The 17,937-nt window shown below is 40.6% G+C and overlaps 1 protein-coding gene across 2 annotated transcripts; it reads right to left on the reverse strand.

The window, feature by feature from the left end:
- Window positions 1-1,179: 1,179 nt before the first annotated feature.
- NIPAL1 (NIPA like domain containing 1) lies at window positions 1,180-15,767 on the reverse strand. 2 transcript variants are annotated; one of them, XM_064511181.1, is made up of 6 exons: window positions 15,642-15,767; window positions 10,968-11,234; window positions 9,935-9,991; window positions 9,255-9,345; window positions 7,219-7,379; window positions 1,180-4,842 (listed from the first exon to the last, which is right to left on the reverse strand). In XM_064511181.1, exons 1-6 carry the CDS (start codon window positions 15,685-15,687, stop codon window positions 4,211-4,213), a joined length of 1,254 nt encoding a protein of 417 aa, XP_064367251.1. In that variant the 5' UTR covers window positions 15,688-15,767; the 3' UTR covers window positions 1,180-4,210. The 2 variants fall into 2 exon arrangements, with proteins under 2 accessions (XP_064367251.1, XP_064367252.1); XM_064511182.1 differs by lacking the exon at window positions 15,642-15,767 and adding an exon at window positions 13,549-15,511.
- Between the last annotated feature and the right edge of the window lie 2,170 nt (window positions 15,768-17,937).

Raw genomic sequence — 17,937 nt, forward strand, 5'->3', positions numbered from 1 at the left:
ATGTAGCCTCCTAATCTAGTTGTAAACCTCTGCTCTTCTTTAAAAACTGCAGGGAGGGACTTGCTATGGGAAGCCTGGAAATCACTCTGTCAAAGAGGGTTTCCGAATACACTTGTCAGTTTTGTTTTGCCGAAATTTAAGCAGTAACGAAATGTTAGCCACAAGTGTGTAATTCCAGAAATAACCCCAGGCTGCAACTGTGATAAGTGATGCGGTTTACGTTTTGAATGAGTACTCTTTGGGAAGAAATCACCTTGATTATAGCATGGCTGCTTTAGGCTTGGCTAGGAAGGCAGAGAAAGGAGGATACTAGACCAGGTTTCTATGGAAACTTATAACCTATGTACTTCTTCCAAATTCCCTATAGATTATTTAATCTATCTGAGTCAGCACAGCTACATAATGAATCTAATTGCCCATTTGCCCTGAGGTTTGCAGTAACAAGTAGCTGCCAAGCTTGTTTCGTATCAGCCTTTAAAAGCCATAATTTGGTTAGCAATGTGTTGCCTCTGAGGTTTTCTTTGTTCCTGTTCTTAACGATTCCCCCTGCTTTCCATAACGCTTCAAATAACTATTATAGTCTCTTTCATATCGCTGCCTGGAAAACCTGAACATTCACCGAAACACTTTCCACTGACAACGGGCATTAAAAAGAGTTCACTAATACACTGGCTTCAGTGTTTCTAACCCATTAGTTTTGTCCCTCAACATCCACATCATCCACCTGCTAGTTTCACCATCAGCATTAACTATTCCTTGTTGTGGCTTTCCACAGAGCACCAGGATAAAAGTACCATATCTTGGCAGAGCTGGGTAACCCTCCAAGACAGTCAAAACCTCACAGTGTCCCCATGCTCTTCCCCCCAATTCCATTACAGACTCTTTAGCTAAATGTGAAGATCCCCAAATGTGTAGTTCCCCACTTGGCTTTTTCAGGGGAGCAGAACATTTATCTTTCTGATCACAAAAACTACTACAAGAAGGTCATGACCAGCTCAGATACATGTGAACTGCAAGGTTATCAGCCAGTTGTCTTCATTTAGACTGACAAATATGTGTATATATAGGACCAGCTACTATAACCAGAATTATTCACTTTAGATCCATCAGATAGCATTTAAACGCTTACCAGAAGCATGACTTTTATTGTTTTCCTCCTTCTTTAAGAAAGACAGATCATTTAGTACTCAATTCATCAATACTTTATTATAAGATAAATAGTGGTATAATTTCATAAAAAAATTAAAATTATCCCAAATTAGTAACTATAAACATTTTCAAAAATAACATCTCTTGTGGCAAATGTTACTGCATACAAAAAAAGAAATCAATAATTTATTTCTTAACATTATGGACATTATGAGAGTAGGCTTCAGCTCTGGTTTTCTGATGCTCACAAGAAAATAACATCTACAAGGAAAGTAACGTTAAGTTATTTTTATATAAAAGTAGCTATGCAGGTCCAGTAGCAAATACAAAATTCTTGCTTAGTATAAGTTAACTGATTGTCAGGAGTACGTACGGAAAAAGCCCATGTCCCTATCAAAAAAAGCATTACTACATACCTGTAAAAAAGCCAACATGTATCCACACAAGAATTGGACTGGTTACTCTTTCATACCAATAACCCATTCAGTCACACAATACTGACAACTACATAAGCAAATAGAGGGGCTACCAGCTATGCAAAATGATTTCCCTTTTTTTTTTAAGGGTCAATCAATATTGTCTTCTTCAGTTATTCTATAAATTATGAGTAATTCACACTGCAGAAACAGTGTAAGTTTTGTAAACTATAAAATTGGAGTTACTCTACAGTAAACTCCATTTTTAGTCATTTTACAATCTGTCTTTAACGCTGAAGTGTTTGTATCCTGGATTTGACCAATAAAACTAAGTATTTTTTTATATTATCTATGAAATTATGACACCATAATTTATATTTTTCCTCGTCCTCCAGTTTCTGGAAAGTTTTTAATACTTGCATTTAATAACAAAGAACTGCCATCTGTCTCACCACTTGGAAAGCTGAAAAATATTCTACAGTGGAATACGTTACATTGTCATTATATTTACAAGGCAAGAACATTTTTTGTGAAAACATCTGCTTTTGTTGTGATAGCATTGCCGTCACTTGCTGCACTGTCAAATGTGCTTCCCAAATTAGGTAATCACAGGTGATACCCTGAACACCTATAGCCTAATGAGATCTTCTCTCCTTCTCTTTATGTTGGCAAGATTACCTATATAACTTGTATAAGGGACAAGAGCTACACACTCTTCTTTGTCACATTTTTCAGCTACCCTCCTCCTAGGAAAACAAGAGTCTGTGTGTTTGTGCATGTGAACAAGTGTCCTTGTAATTTAGAAATGATTTCAAGTTAGTATCCTGAGTGTTACTGTCTAGTTTTTAGTAGCTTCCAAAACATCATTAAAATAGGAGGAATATAAGTAACAAGAGAAAGGTTTCATGGACATCTTTCAAAAATTAAATACATGACATTAGCATCAATATTAAACTTTGCACAACATGAAATATCTGTAGCAACCATTTTGTTCTTGCAAGGCAATTATGAGCTCTCACTTAGTAGAACAATTCTGTATCCACCTAAAGTGTCCACTTTTACTACACTCTTTGCAAGTTAGGGAATGTACAGCCTTTGTTATAAGGAGATTCCATTTTTGCGTATAAGCCTCAGCTGATTAAAACTCATTTTTGATCAGTGCAGTCCAGCCTTCTTGCCTACATGCTGGAATCCTCTGACAAAGGTTCTGAACTCGCATTTAAAAACCCAAGGTGTGGAAATACTGCTTTTCTGATGAGCTATTTGTGATCCACACATCTGACTGCCAAAGTAACTTTCTTGCTCATAAAGTGGAAATAAAGGGGATGGTGATGAGTAAAACATGGATTGTGCAAGGTTTTATGAGATAAAGATCAGTGACCACAACTGAGGAATAAGCAGTCATACAGCTATAAATCTTCAAGGAATATAGTAGATTAAGAGATAAAACATCTAATACAAGTAAATATTCATTTTCAGAAAAGGAAATGCCAAAGAAAAACACCTACTATAATGTTTCGATGTTTCTCAACCATTGCTGCCCTTCCTTTACCTAGGATTTTTAGAAATAGAGCACTGTTTGGAAGTGAATTCTGCCTTTATAACAAAATATAAAGTAACAAGCCTGTTTTCCTATCAAGAAGTACTGGTCCCCTTCTGGAAGAACAGAAAAATTTAAAGCTTAACTAGCTTCTGATGTATAGATGGCAGTATTAAGAGGAAGCACTGAAATAAATGTATTCCCTTCTTTTGCCTCAGAGTAATATAAAGTGAAGAGAGCGGAAATTATTAATTGCATGTATTGGTTTGCTGTCTTTGAATAAAATATTCTTTCATCTTAAGTAATTTTTAAAAGTGAATGGCAACTGCTTTCAGGCCTATAAACAGCTGTGGTTTTTTGTTTTTTTTTTTAAATGTAACTTGGTCATGGTTTTGAAGTAAAAGGGCACATGTGCATTCAGGGATTTGGAGAGTGAAGGATTCCTATGGTAAAAAAAGCTAGAGCTTTGCTATTGAAAAAAAGAGTTAAGGAGACTGGTTACTGGGAACCACATCTCATAACTTTTTCGTGCAACAGCCATACAAGGTTCATTGGCACTCAAAAGTCAAAAAAAATCTTACATAAAATTTGATATTGAAAGCTAAAAGGATTAGAGAGCATTTTCTTCATATTATATCTCCAATGAATACCCTTCAGGTAGAATATCAACAAGTTTGCTTGGCAATGAATTATAAATAGGTAAAGAAAGCCTGAAATATCAAGGGCATTACTAAGATAATAGCAGACTGCTTGTTACTTTAGCAAGGACATTATCTTCTATCATGATGGAAAAATTGCACTTTGTAAATATAGTTTAGAAAGCTTTTATTTTTTTTAAATAAAATCGTCCAACAGATGATGTTATGTATAGAAACTGGACAAACCTATTTATTGCCTGATGATGAAACTCCATCAGGTTTCTGTCTGTCATGTTAATTATTGAACCTTTTCATTCATTTCTACCAACAGCTGGCTACTTTTCCAAGCTTTCTAAGAGAGGGGTATCCCACACTTAACTCTCTTCACAGATGGTCTTTCAGAAGACTGTGGAAAGGAAAAGTGTTCTGACAGACACGGGCAGGCTGAGTCTGCAACTCATGGTACTTCACTGATGAACAGCTGCTTGAGAGCTTCCTTGACTGTATAAAACATTGTCCTCCTCCTGTGCCAAAGCTGGGCTTTCCATGTTCTCCAGCAAGCTATGACAGGAGTCACATTCATGGCATGGCAACGAAGATTCTTTTACAACCGTGGACATCAACTGATTCCAGGTGATGTTAACATTTTTGAAAGTGTGCAACAGAAAAATGCCTATGATGATAGTGCAGAACCCACTCAAGGTGCCAGTGATGTCCCCCAGGTCCATGCTTTTCCACTCCTTGAACAGGATGATGGAGCACATTACCACTGTAGTGGTGAAGCACACGTAATAAATAGGTGTCACTAGAGACGTGTTAAACACGTCCAGCGCTTTGTTGAGATAGTTGATCTGAGTGCTGACCGAGAGCACTAGGATTCCCACCAGAACATAAACCAATGGATGTCGATACACTGGCTTCTCCTCCAGCATTTGTTTAATGGCAATGCCCAGGCCTTTGACAGATGAGACAGAGAAGGCACCAATGACTGAACAAATTAAAATGTAGATCAATATATTTGTCTGACCTCTCCTTGGAGCCACAATAAAAATCAGCACGAGGGCAATGATTGTTATGACAACAGCAAATGCGACAAATACTGCGTGATAGAGGAAAAGGAAGAAAAGAAGAGTAATAAACATGAGATAATATCAAACTATGTTCAAGTACATGATAAAAATTATTCTAAGAGTTCTCTATGAAGTTCATTGCAATTCTACCCATTTAACACTTTCAGTGAAATTAATCCAAAAATACATTTTGCATTTAGAATGTTTATGACAACTATATATTTTATTGGTCTACTAGTGTTGATTCAACAGAAAATAAGAGAAAATATTTTGTGAGACTGATGAAGTGTCAATGGTCTCTTCGATTTCCAGACAGAAATTGTTTCTTTTCATTAAAGAGTGGCTCTCCTCCGCTTGAAAAAGTACAGAGCCTTTGAGAAGAGTGCGAACACACACAGTAATAATACATTAAAAAATATGTAACTATGGACTCAACAACCACAAAGGCTTCCAAGAGATTAGCCTAGCTGAATGAAGATCCTCATTTTTGTCCTGAACTGCCCTTCTCCATGTGAAATTCCTCCCTTTCCCAAATACGCTTTTGATACATACCCTATGGCTCTCAACCCGGAGAGATTTGTTTGATTTAATATGAACGCCAACTTACTCAGAACAAGGCTGTAAGCAGAACTCAGAGCTAGACAGCAATTCAAATGGAGTAAGTTAATGAATGGCTAAAGGTGAAGGTAACCGAAAGCTGTTATCCATTTAAAGTGGAGATACCTTTGGTTATGGAGCCTTTCATCCCCTCACAGGGTTGAAAGGGCAGGAAGAAGTAGCACATCCTTTCTTAGCCAAATAATCTGCGAGAAGCCATATAAGAGGTACTGCTTTTAAGTCTGTATCCTTGGGAAATATGTTAAACTACACACGTGGAAGCTCTGTGTTTATACTGAATTTAGGGGATTGTGGGCTCTAGGCAGATTCAGGCCAAGGAAGCTCTGCAGCTGGGACCTTCCTGTTTGAGATCCTGCTAAGCTCTCAGAGCTGCTCCTGAGGGACCCAGATGATCCGAGCTGGAATTTCTATAGTGTTTATGCTTTCATTAGCCAGTACTTGCAGGCATAAACCACAAGTTCAAAGTCTGTGAAAACAGTTAACTAATTTCCAGCCTCCCCACACACCATAAGTAAATTATTATTACAGGTGGAGAAGGAAATCTGAAGTAATTCACTGCCTAATTGAAGTCAGAAGTACAAAAGATTACTGTACTTCCTACTTTCCAATCCAGTCCTTACACATCTAGCATACGCAAGTCCCTGCTCTTCCCCATTCTGATCCGTGATTGTCACAAATGCTAGGAATATGACAAAGCACATGGAGGGGGAAAAAAAAAAAAAAAAAAAAAAAGCAAGCTTGTCTAGATACATTCAGAGATGAACCTTCCCTCAAAGGTCCATATACTATGCACAAATATAGTATTCTAAGGTAACATTTATTTTATACTAAATATCTAGTTAAGCGTATTTTGAATGTCTAGATAAAACTTTGCAAGAGATTGCTGGTAGATGTACACGTATTAGGTGGCATACTGATCTTTAAATTTTATCACACAATATCCAGCAGGTTGCATGCCACACATTGGAAAATATCAGACTAACTATAAGTATATATGTATTAAAGTTTAATTTCTGAATTTGCTGATATTTGTTACAGAAGAAATGGGTTACTTTCAGTGCAGTTCTTCAAGAATCTGCAACAAACATTAAGATCATATTATGACATTGTGTTTTGCTGGGGCATTGTAAATATTAACTATGTGATCCATCTAGGGCACTGTAAAAGCACAGGTTATAACCAACTCAATGAATAAAGGCAACATCTCTAATTCTGTGTATTCCAAAAACATTCGTACATTGATGGAGATGGACTTTGGCAGTTTCTGCCATCACAGTCATGCAACCTACAACCAAGTAAGGATCAGCCATCATTGTACCATGAGGTGCCCCACGCCAGCTCTGCCCAGGAAGGCTGCTGCCTTCCCTGGCAAAGCAGCTTAGAAGAACTTTTAGACACCACATTACAGTTTCCTTCACCTAACATAACCCTGCCCATCTGCCATTACTCTTGCTAATGCGCAATTATAATTGCACAGAAAATGAAGATATACATATACATACACACACATATAAAAAACATAAAACTAGGCTCCTATTTGTTTAGAGATTCTTAATGCTTATACATAGAAACCTGCTTGCATTCACATCCAGAACGTGAATGTGGTAAACAGGGCAGTAACAGAAATATTAAGCTCTGTTTCTTATCAAAAGAAATCTTAATTTAGGGGTAATCACATAAAATTCAGTCCAATTCACTCACTCACCAACAGATCCAGTGAAGTAAGAATGCACAAAAGTCTGCCACATAGTATTTTGCATGAAATATTGCAGGTTAAATCTACAGACCTGGATCTTGCAGCTTTATTTCCATCTCGCCTAATGAGGTGACCTCCTCCTCCTTGGGGGCGTGAATAACCATGCCTGTAGACCCCAAAATGCTCAGTACACAGCCCAGCTTTCCGTGAATATTCAGCTTCTCATTTAAAAAGTAAGATGACAGTATAGCACTGTGGGGCAATACAAACGGAAGGTTCAGCTCCACCGCGCGAGACATTCAAAATGTGCCTGCGTAGCATAATAATTCTAATTCTAGGTAATAATTATAGAATATAGAATATTCTATAATTCTACAATTAGAAGAATATTCTTCTATATTTAGAAGAATATTAATTATAGAATATAATAATCTAGGTAATAATTCAAAACCTCTTTTGAATTTGGATATAAGGGAAACCAACCTGAAATAATCAAATTATTCTACTTTCCTGAAGTTGTAAGGAGCTTTGTAAGATTGGTGGGGGGTTTTAGCAACCCTAGTCCTTCCCCTCCAGATGGTAAAGGGTCAGAATTGCTCGAGAAATTTCTCATTATCGATTGACCTGGGTCGGAGGTGTGCATTACTCACGCAGCACCCTCACGCACCGGTAAGTTGACCACAGGAACTGCTAATTTTGTCAGAAAATGGCTTAAACCATTTTACTTGGCATTAAAACAAATGCAAGGAAGTTTTGGAAATTGATCCTTTACCCCTTCCTTGAGTTCACGCATCCGGACAGAGTTTCTGCCTGACTTGTCAGGACTCCACCTAAAAACATGGAGGCACTTCTCGCTCTTTGAGGTGGGCTGGCCCTGGGCTCTCCAAGAGGTTCGAGATACAGCCTGAGGATAACAGGGCCCAAATAAGGTGACCTCATGGTGCAGCTCATCTACTGCACAGCTTCAGGCACAGGAATGCGCTTAACTGCAGGTGGAAATTCACAAAAATTTTTTCAACCCATCGATCAAATTACAGCTCAGTTTTGCAGAAGGGCAAAGATCTCACTGATATTACGTTCTCACGAGTTCTCATTTTCATGAAAACTGGAAGACTGCTACCCACATCAAAGGGAGACAGTTAAAACTTGGCCTGTTTTGAGAAGCAACAGCCAGTGAACCAGTTAGCATGCTGCTACCTATGCACCAATCACAGCACATCTGTAGGTGACCGAGTTACACTGGTTTTATTTTCAAAGAACATCTGTATTTTTAACAGTTTTTTTACTACAAGTGTCTTAAAAAAAAAAAAACTGCCTAAATTAGTATACTGCATGAAGCATGGTGTTTAAAACTAAGTCCTTAAAAATAATATCTTTACATTTAAATTACAATAATTCAATGTTGCAAATACATTATTTTCCAGAAAGTTAGCTGTTAGTGTAATCCATGTCTTCTCTGCTTCTGTGTTAACCTTATTCATGTATTTGCTCAAGTATTTGGAAATTATTTATTTCTTCATACATTGGAGGTAATGAGTGTCTGAAGGACGTTCATATCTCAAAAGAACCACAAAATTTAACTGTGGATAGTAAAATGCTAAAATTCTTTGCCTTCTTTCCTGAACAACTTGGGAAAGAAAAAACAAAACCAAAAGGAAACCTCAAATGCATACCAGATATGCCTTAATTTGAAGTTATCCTCCTATAAAAAATAATTTAAAAAATATTTTAATGGGGCAATATATATATATTCTTTTAAATCTTGTTACAACTAAAGAACAAGATATGACTTTTTAGGAAAGCTTCAGTTTTCTACATGTTCTAGAATGGGATAAATTACAACCTTCTACCACTATGCAGCAGCAATGCATCTACTATATGCTGATAAGAAATAGCTCATAATAGACGTGGAAGGCTGTTGGGAAAGCATATGTTAGTCTCTGGAACAACACTTTTCATTCCCTCTACCCAGGATATTCAGCAAAGGGATCTTTCCACCAAAGAGCAAAAATCATTTTTTGTCTTTGACTGAAAGAGAATTTTAATAAAACTGAAGAGCAAGTCCAGATTTTTTCCTCAGATAGTGAATGACTCATTTTTAAAAGCTTGCTCCCAATTTGTACTAACCTTACAAGAACGCTCAGTGCACCCAAAGGAGTAACTAAGGTTGCAGGCGCAAAGGCATAGGCAGCAAAGTTGGCAGCTTCTCCTAATCCCACTGTAGGAGAAAAAACATTTGGACTGAGGTTGGGTTGGGGCCAGGGAGGTAAAAGGAATACTATTTTAAGTATTTTGTATGATAGATATGACAGCAATAATAAAACAGGTATGATAGCAAATATAAAACAAAATCTTTTTTCTACACTAAATATGCACACTTTATTTTCAAAAGTATCTGCATTACCCCTTCTGGATATAATAAAACTGAAGACTGAAGAAAGTTAAATACTTTTGCCCTTAGTATTGTATATTACAGCATAACTACAATGATAATGCCAAGATAATTGGTCATAGAACAACTCTGCGAGGGCAGCACCTTCGCAAAGGGATGGCGAGAACGCCCGGGAGCAGGAGAGGGCCTCCGCTCCGCTGCTTTTGACTGGGTATTAAAGAAAAAGTATCATTCCGCAGAGAGCTCTGAAGAGAAAACAAAATATTTGAGACATGGGATATCAGAATGGCTGATATAAAGGTAATTGTAAAGAAATTCCTTCTCAGTGAGAGGAATGAAAAAATAGGGAATGAATCTATTTAAAACTATTTTAGGTAGTGTTTACATATAGCATGAAAGGAAGGAGGTGACTTACTTGACAGTAACCCAGCCCACCAAAGCCATTCCTTCAAATAAGAATATCCACCCTGTCCTGAAAGGGGAAAATAAAATCTCATCTTAGAAGAAAAAGATCACTTTATTGTAATAAACAATATTACAGCTTTGCATTTTCATTAAATCACATGAACTATTGAAATAGCATATTATCTGGATGTGATACGAAGAATATTTTGCTTGGTTTTGACTGATATTTTTATTAACCACTCTACTTGCTTTGTGACTGTACTTACAGAAAATGATATTTGACTAAATACACATGGAGGAAAAGTTCTAAGCAAAAGTGAAATGTTGGTGAAGATTGTTGATGAGGTTAGAAAACACTCTGAAATGCTTTCCGAGGTCAAATCCAACATATTCATATACAGCTGCATTTGGACTCTGCTTACAATTTAAACTAAAAGAAAAAAATTCCACTTTGCCCATGGATTTTTCTGACACAAAGTGGAAGTAAATTGTACATTCAGTATCTCTGTTTTTACTCCAGATATCCGAATTCTCTGGAACAGTAACAGTAGTTTTTGCAATAAATACAACAAGGAAAAACTGCTAATGCTATATATTTAAATACCATACAAAGGGAAGTATGAGATTAGTCTAAGGGAATTTTTAAAAGCTCTCCACATTTTTCTAGCTCTGCATCTCGGAGGAATAGTTGGACTAACTGTGGAAACGTTTAAAAGTATTTTTTGCATAGCTCATGGCTTTTTCTGTTTTTAAAGAAGGAATTAGACTAGTTACTGTCTCAAGCCTTTCTGTCTCAAATGAAGTAGGGAAAGAAGGGGCTGGGGGGAGGGGGCAGAGAAAGGCTTTTTCAAGGATGAGGCAAAGAACTTCATTTAGTATCTAACTACTGTCGGGGAGGAAACACTACCAACCTACTATATTTAATACCCACTGCTGCCCCCATATCCCTAAGAATTTGGGAAACTCAGGCTTCGTAACCATGGGCAAAGACATAATACTATATATGTATCTCCTACCAGAATGAGCCAGGCAACACGGCTTACCTGCTCTGGTGACTCCTTTGGTGGCCAGTCTCAACAGGCCCTTCTTCTTCAGGATGAAGCTGGCACCAATAAAGATACTGGAACCTATTGCCAAAGCCAAGCCGATGTAGAGCCGACATCTGCTGCCAGCAGGCGCGGAAATGCTCAGGTTTGTTTCGTTGAAGGTCTTCTCCATGGAGGAGAGGAAAGAAGAGCGGGGTGCGGATACGTTGATGATCTGGCACCATGCTTGGTAAGAGTCGCGGCAAGCAAAGGGGAGCACAGCACCTAGGAGGAGGCAAGGGGAAGGGAAAGGACGCGTGATGCATGAACCAGGCGCAGCTCCGGAGGAGGCCTGTCTGAGCTCCGCATCCTCCTTTCCAGAGCACTCTGCCATTTCAGACTGTGCAAAGGACCCTTAGAGCGCGACACAAAAGCCACGTAACATGCGCAGTCCTGGTCAGTCTCAGCGTGATTAGCCAGCCCTGTAAGGCACCACCATGTAAGACAATCATCTTTAACCAGTAGTGAAATTTTTAGGTGGAGGCCTCGTTACAACTCACGAAAACTTTCATTTAACCCCAGCAACCTGTAAACGCAGGAGGATCCCTCTGGCAAGGGACCATCCTCCCGGCTATCCCTGCAACGTGGCTGCAGAGCACAGTGATGCTGACCTAACACTGAAGCCACAGCTTTTCAATTGGCCAAAACTTATCAGCATCAGTACCAGGAATGGCACCATTGCAATTAACCTGGACATAGTTTTTAAAGGAAGAAGAGGTATTGCATTTCTGAGAACAAAATGCACAGTTATTTTGCATGGGAAAGAGTGGGAGAGATAGCAATGCTGCAGCAGGGCTTCCAGCAGTCAGTGCAGGAAGTTTCGCGGTTTCTCAAGCTAGACTGCCAGCGCTCAAACAGCACAGCTTGCAGCATCCATGCTGGGACAGCTTTCAAGAACAGCCTTTTTGGAAAGAAAGGATTTATTGCTAAGATGCATTAAAACATGAAAGAGCTGATGCAGAACAAAAGCACTGTCCCTAGTGACTCACATAAAGGACTGGATGCAACACAATTTTGTTTTCCATGTTTCCCCTGTAATTAAAATGACACATGAAGAATTCATCCTGCTATGTTGCATCATCTGTAATACACTGGCTTCTTTTTTCTTTCCCCAACTGAAAAAAAACATTTAGAGACTGAGTAGAAGGAATGTTCCTCTGAGTCTGTTCATATCCAAGTTATGGAAATATTAATGTGCTATCACAAGTACTTTACTACACCGTTAACAACAAGCAACCTTCGATTCCCCTAATGCTGTTTAGGAGGAATATTTGAATATATAGAAAGTACTAAAAATGGTCTGAACTTTGACAGCCTATCTTCATTTGCAGCTGACAAAGCCGATGTTAACACTGGCCATCATTTACAAATAAAGACTAAGGAATAGTTACTTTCAGTCATCCCGTCCACATACAGTACAAACATAATACAGTTGGTTACCATTTTATTTTCAGGTTGTGCAATCACATTTCCTTGTTTGCCAAGAGTGTGTCAGTATAACAGGGCTTGTTTTGTATTGCTAAGCCTAACTTTGTAAAAAGAGTTCTACAAGATAGTTATCTCTACATCTTACAGCCGAAAATTATAATCTTAAAGCGCTTTACAACTGCATGAAATTACTTTTGCATAGTACGTAGCATAGTATTTTGCCATCTTGCCACTTCTAGAAGCTGCAACTGGATAATGTAAAAATAAAGAGATTTGCATTTATCACTGAAAGTATTTTAAAACCCTGAAGAGTTTCCACAATCTTAGAAAAAGAAAATTTTGCATATACTTAAGTTATTAAAGGTTACTTCACAGAAGAAAATTAAGGAGCAATCAGTTAAGCATAAAAGTCTCTCTTAGCTAACACACATCAGGGCAAGGCAAAAGAATGGTGACGTTGCTACTGAATGAAATCCCTTTGCTCTTAGTCCCCGATTGTGTATTCGGGATACAGAATATAAGTGTGATTCAGCTGCTTCCTCTGTTTAAAAAAAGATAATGCTGGCTTTTCAGAAAGTCTCAGGCCATCATACTGAGAAGTTAAGTCTGTATTAGATAAGACAGACCTGTGGACTGAGACATTCAATAAAGCACCCTCACAGGAATCCTCCCGTATCAGCAGCTCTGAAGTTCTCCGCGCAGATGCCTCCCTCCCCCTTCCACTCTTGCTTTGAAGTTTACCAGCAGACTCGTCCCCAGTTTGTCTCCTCACGTTGCCCTCCCATTCTTTGGCTTCAGCAAGCCCGGCTGCAGCTCTAGGCGCTTTTTATGGTTTTTTCCCCCCCATTTCCGGTGGGATTTTCTTAAGCTTTGAATGCAGAATTGTCCAATCTGTTTTGTCACAGAGTGAACTGAATATGCTTGAAGAGAGAGAGTCAGCTGCTCTGCAGCAAATACTTGTAAATTAACATGCATAATAGAAAAACGAAGAAAATCTTACGTACAACATGAAGGACAGTAGCAGTATGTCCATTTTCAACTACAGAATTTGAAGTATACTAAGAGAGCTGGTATAGCAGCACTAATTAGCAATTAGAAACAAAAGTTTTACCTCCAGTTTGAATGTCTTCAACATCAGAAGAAAAACTGATGAAGGATTATGTTTGCCATGTTTTGCCAGATAGGTTTTTCCAGACAAACGTTCACAGATGTGTTGTTGATTGCAAGCAGAGCAAACCCAGCCCAACCTGATAATGTTGTGTGTCCACTGCACGTGAACAGATCACCTCTGCAGTGTGCACACCATGGACACATTCAAGATTTCTCAAGTGTCCTGCGGTATGGTCAGAGCTACTTCTGCTGCGTGTCCGGAAATCCCAAACAAGTGTTGGAATTTCTCAGCCTCCATCCAGTAAAAAAGACCACATCCAAGAAAGTCTGCATATATTGCTAGCAGGTCTAATTCATTCTCCATGGTTTCTGCAAGACACCCTCCAAGAAAGGGAGGCCTCCACAGCTAAGGTAGTATTTTAACAACCTGCAACGTAACACAGCTTTAGTTATGTTGCTTAGAGGTGGCTTGAGCAAAACAAAAGCTGCAAAGAAAATCAGCTAGCATTAAAAAATAAAAAAATTAGAGAGAACTAGTGTGTTGCTTAACTTTATGCAATGGTGCTAAACAGGACTGGCAAAGATTGTAACATCACTCAGTGATGTTACAAGCCTTATGTGAGAGGCAGCAACAGGTCCCTCCAATTAATCAAGATAAAAACTCTTGACAACTACAGTCTTTCAGCCACTTGAGACTGAAAAGGCAGCTTTCTATCAGTGTGTTGGGTTACTATGGTACAGGAAAGTAACTTTCTTCTCATCCTTTTTTGTGAATGGTAACCTTTCACTTAGGTGTAGATTAATTGCAGGCTTATTCTCCTCCAAATAATGATGTTACTACTAGTTTTTCAACTGATTCTTCAGTCAAGCCACCAAGTACAGCACAGTGGGATCACACGTGAATAAAAGCGTTTCTTCTCGTGACCGCCCCAGGATACGTTCCCTTCCTTCCTGAAAGGCGAACTTTGCTCACTTACATCCACAAAGGGACACTGGATCTTGAGGATTCTCTGCCAGCTGCGAAGAGTCATCCTGAACAGCTGTGATCTTTGCCTGCCATGCTCAAGAGATTATCTAGTTTTAAAAAAATGTATCATTTGTTCCACTTGCCTGTAAAGAGATGTCACTCCATACACGAAAGGAGCAACTGAGGGTTGTGAAAAGGAGGCTGATAGAGGAATTACTTCATTACCCATTGCCAACAGTCTCAAGATCAGGGTTGGAAGGACCGAGGAAGGGGACAAACACAAGAGGAAGCTGGGCTCACGTAGCGCCCAGTTTCTGTAGCTCAGCTAGTTTCACCTCCCCAGGTTGAAATGTCAACAAACCCAAACGCAAACCTGTCACCAGAACCCCTCCTTGAGGAAATAGGTATTTCGCGCTCTGACTCAAGGCTGATAGCAACGCAAAGCCGTTCTGAGCTAAGGCTGCCACTGTTCGACTTCGACAGTGGTTTCACGATTAAGCTAGCTCCCAGAAAGTTTTCTCAAACACCTAAATATTACCTACTAAGAAGCGCTGCAGACAGCCTAGTAGCTCATCTAGCCCTCTGCTATCTGCCTTTAGAGCAAATTTCACATTCTGCAACGCTGCAAAAGCTCAGGACCAGCAGCCCACAGTCCTTTAGCGAGAGCCTCCTTAGCGTCCAGCCGGAGGCTGGGGATATTGATCTAAAATCACCTGGAAAACTACTTGTTTCGATGACAGACATCGTTTTTGTCCGTTTCTGTTGTGCTCCCAAGGCAGCTCACGCCTGGCAGACACCGTGCCTATATCAGAAAGCCAAGAGCCTGTCTTAGCTGCCAGCCAGGTACAAACCCGCTTCCGCCAAGCAAAGACTGCCAGGGGCGAAAGCCCAGAAAGCCAGTGACCGCTCCCCGGCACGCCAAGGCTTACAGAAATGCGAGAGAGACACCAAGGAGCAAGCTTCACCTAGCGGCCCCCTGCCTCAAGGGTAAAACACTTTGTTCCTCCCCCTTTTCAGACGGCAGGTTCCCCGCGCACGCGGTAACTCCGCGGAGAGCCCAGCCAGGGCAGCAAAGCCGCGCCGCGCCGCGCCGCGCCCCGCACCCCCGCGGCAGCGCCAGCACTGACCTGGCCGGCAGGGCGGCGGGGCGGGCAGCGCCTCTCGCTGCCCCATGGCTGCGGGGCGCCACCGCCAGCTCCCCAGCGTCGCGGGCGGCGGCGGCTCCGGTGCGGCTCCGCCCGCCGCGGCGCACCTGGGCGCGCCCCGCCCCGCCCCGGCCCGCCCCGCCCCGGCGCCCCCGGCCCGCGCCCCGCCGCCGCGTCGCACCGCGCCTCCCCCAGCCCGGCCCGGCCCGGCCCGGCCCGTGGGGCGCGCAGCGAGCCCCAGACGGGCGGCGGGAGCTCCCCACGGGCGGGACCTCCGGGGGGCATCTCAGCGGCTTTCGCTTGGTACAGATCGTTATAAAGTCCTGGGTCGCTCCTGCAGAGCGTGGGGTGCAATACTGCTCTGAGCCCGACCGCTGAATAAAAAGGGAAGGGCTCTCTCCTGGGCTACCTTGGCATTATTTAGTTATATAGGAAGTTCAGACAAGTTTCACCACTCCTTCCTCTCCCCAGAGAAGAGGCGGGTGGCGGTAATGCACGACCCTGTGCACTGGCCCCGACCTCTATGCAGCCGGGGGAGTTTCACCCGGCTGGAGTAACCAGAGCATCCCACCCTGCACACTGGTGCAGCTGCCAGTGATACTCACCCTGCGATGGCTCCCTGTGGTTGAACAGGCTCTCTGGTGTCATAAGAAACTATTACCTGCATTAGCCAATCAATAGCCAATCAAGTAGAAGTCGAAAACTTTGTTTTTAACATGGTTAAGTAAAATACATTTACAAAATTTACACCTTAATAGGCCATTATGTGCTAACTCAGCGTTTCTGAGCATATTGTGAAATTCCTGGGCCAGTCTGAAGATTTTTACCACTCAGGGACCACAGGGGGAACTAAACTAGGTTGCAAATTCTGCACACCTCCACAGAGCACCACGTAGGGATGTTGGCTTGCGTCTAGCAGAGCTATAATTGTGTCTAAGAGCATAGCACCTGAGTTAATTTTTTTTCCCAAAGTTTATTAACTCAGTTTTCCCTGCCTTAGGGTTCCTTGACTTTGCAGTCCTGGGGGTAGATTGAGAGACTGCTTTGGATGTCTTTGTTCTGATGTTTATTTCTGTGTTTATTTTGACATATGAACAGTCCGGGGTATTTTAGGAGAAAAGGTGAGTGTCCTATCTCTTTAAGTGCATTCAGTTACCTACGTGGTTTATCTTTACAATGTCTGTATCTATCACCAGAACTTCTGCAGAGGGTGGCCTGAACCAAGTGCAGGATGTTAGATAAGGTTACCTTATAAAAAGAGTTTCACCTCTCTGCTTTAACATTTCTGAAACACAGATTACTGATACAAAAGGGCAGTAATCTTAAATAGTATTTAAAACTGTTATATTTAAGTCATAAAGCACAATCTGAAAATTTGGAAGCAAACTTCCATGTCCTAGTGTATAAGCATGGCCATAAGGCTTCTAGCTGAAGAGTTGTATGTCTTCAGTCTGCACCCAACTGCTATTTTTGTGCCTGCGCTCCGTCAGATGCGCCAACACAGAGTTTGTGTGTTCACACCCTTGCATTTCTGACAAAATGTGTCAATTTTTCCAGTTTAGTGCAATTTGACCGAAGCACCTGCAATGTCAATCTTGCGAGGAACTCAGCTGGCAGATCTGGAGAAGAAAAGGTGGGGGGTAACACCTACTGGGGACAGATGATAAGCAACGAAGGGAGAGCTGCACAAGACAACCTTTTTCCCTGGCCCAGCTCTTGATGACCTGCTGGCAGTTCCCCGACAAGAATACTAAGAACCAGGGCGGTTAACATTTCTGCAGACTCGCCTCTCTATAGGCCAACTCCTTCATCACACCATGGACATCAAATTATTTTTAGTAATGGAATAAAATACTAAATCTGAGTTATGCTCATTTGTTTCTTGATTGAAAATCTTTGTATTGCTTGTTCTCCATGTTTTTAGAACTGTGACAAACTGTGAAAACACTATCAAACTCTTTTTTCCATCTGAGGAAAAAATGCAAAGTCAAAAGAACCTTTCAACTTCATGTATATACTTCGTTGAAGATTTATAATATTTTATAGTACTAGTGTTCAGCTAGTTACAAAGAACTTTGAGACAATGTCAGGAAGAAAGAAAGTCCATTAAAATAATTTATCAACACTGATATTTTTCTTTATTTTGGATGTCATGTAAAGGTCAGATGGGAAGGAAAATAAAGTCTTGATATACAATCTTATCATCTGACATAAAAAGGAAGAAAATGTTAGCTTAACATTCAAAGTGGGACATATTGCGTGATTTAGAGCAATGGCT

The sequence above is a fragment of the Dromaius novaehollandiae genome, chromosome 4 (assembly GCF_036370855.1).
Source record: "Dromaius novaehollandiae isolate bDroNov1 chromosome 4, bDroNov1.hap1, whole genome shotgun sequence".
Taxonomy (NCBI): Eukaryota; Metazoa; Chordata; class Aves; order Casuariiformes; family Dromaiidae; genus Dromaius; species Dromaius novaehollandiae.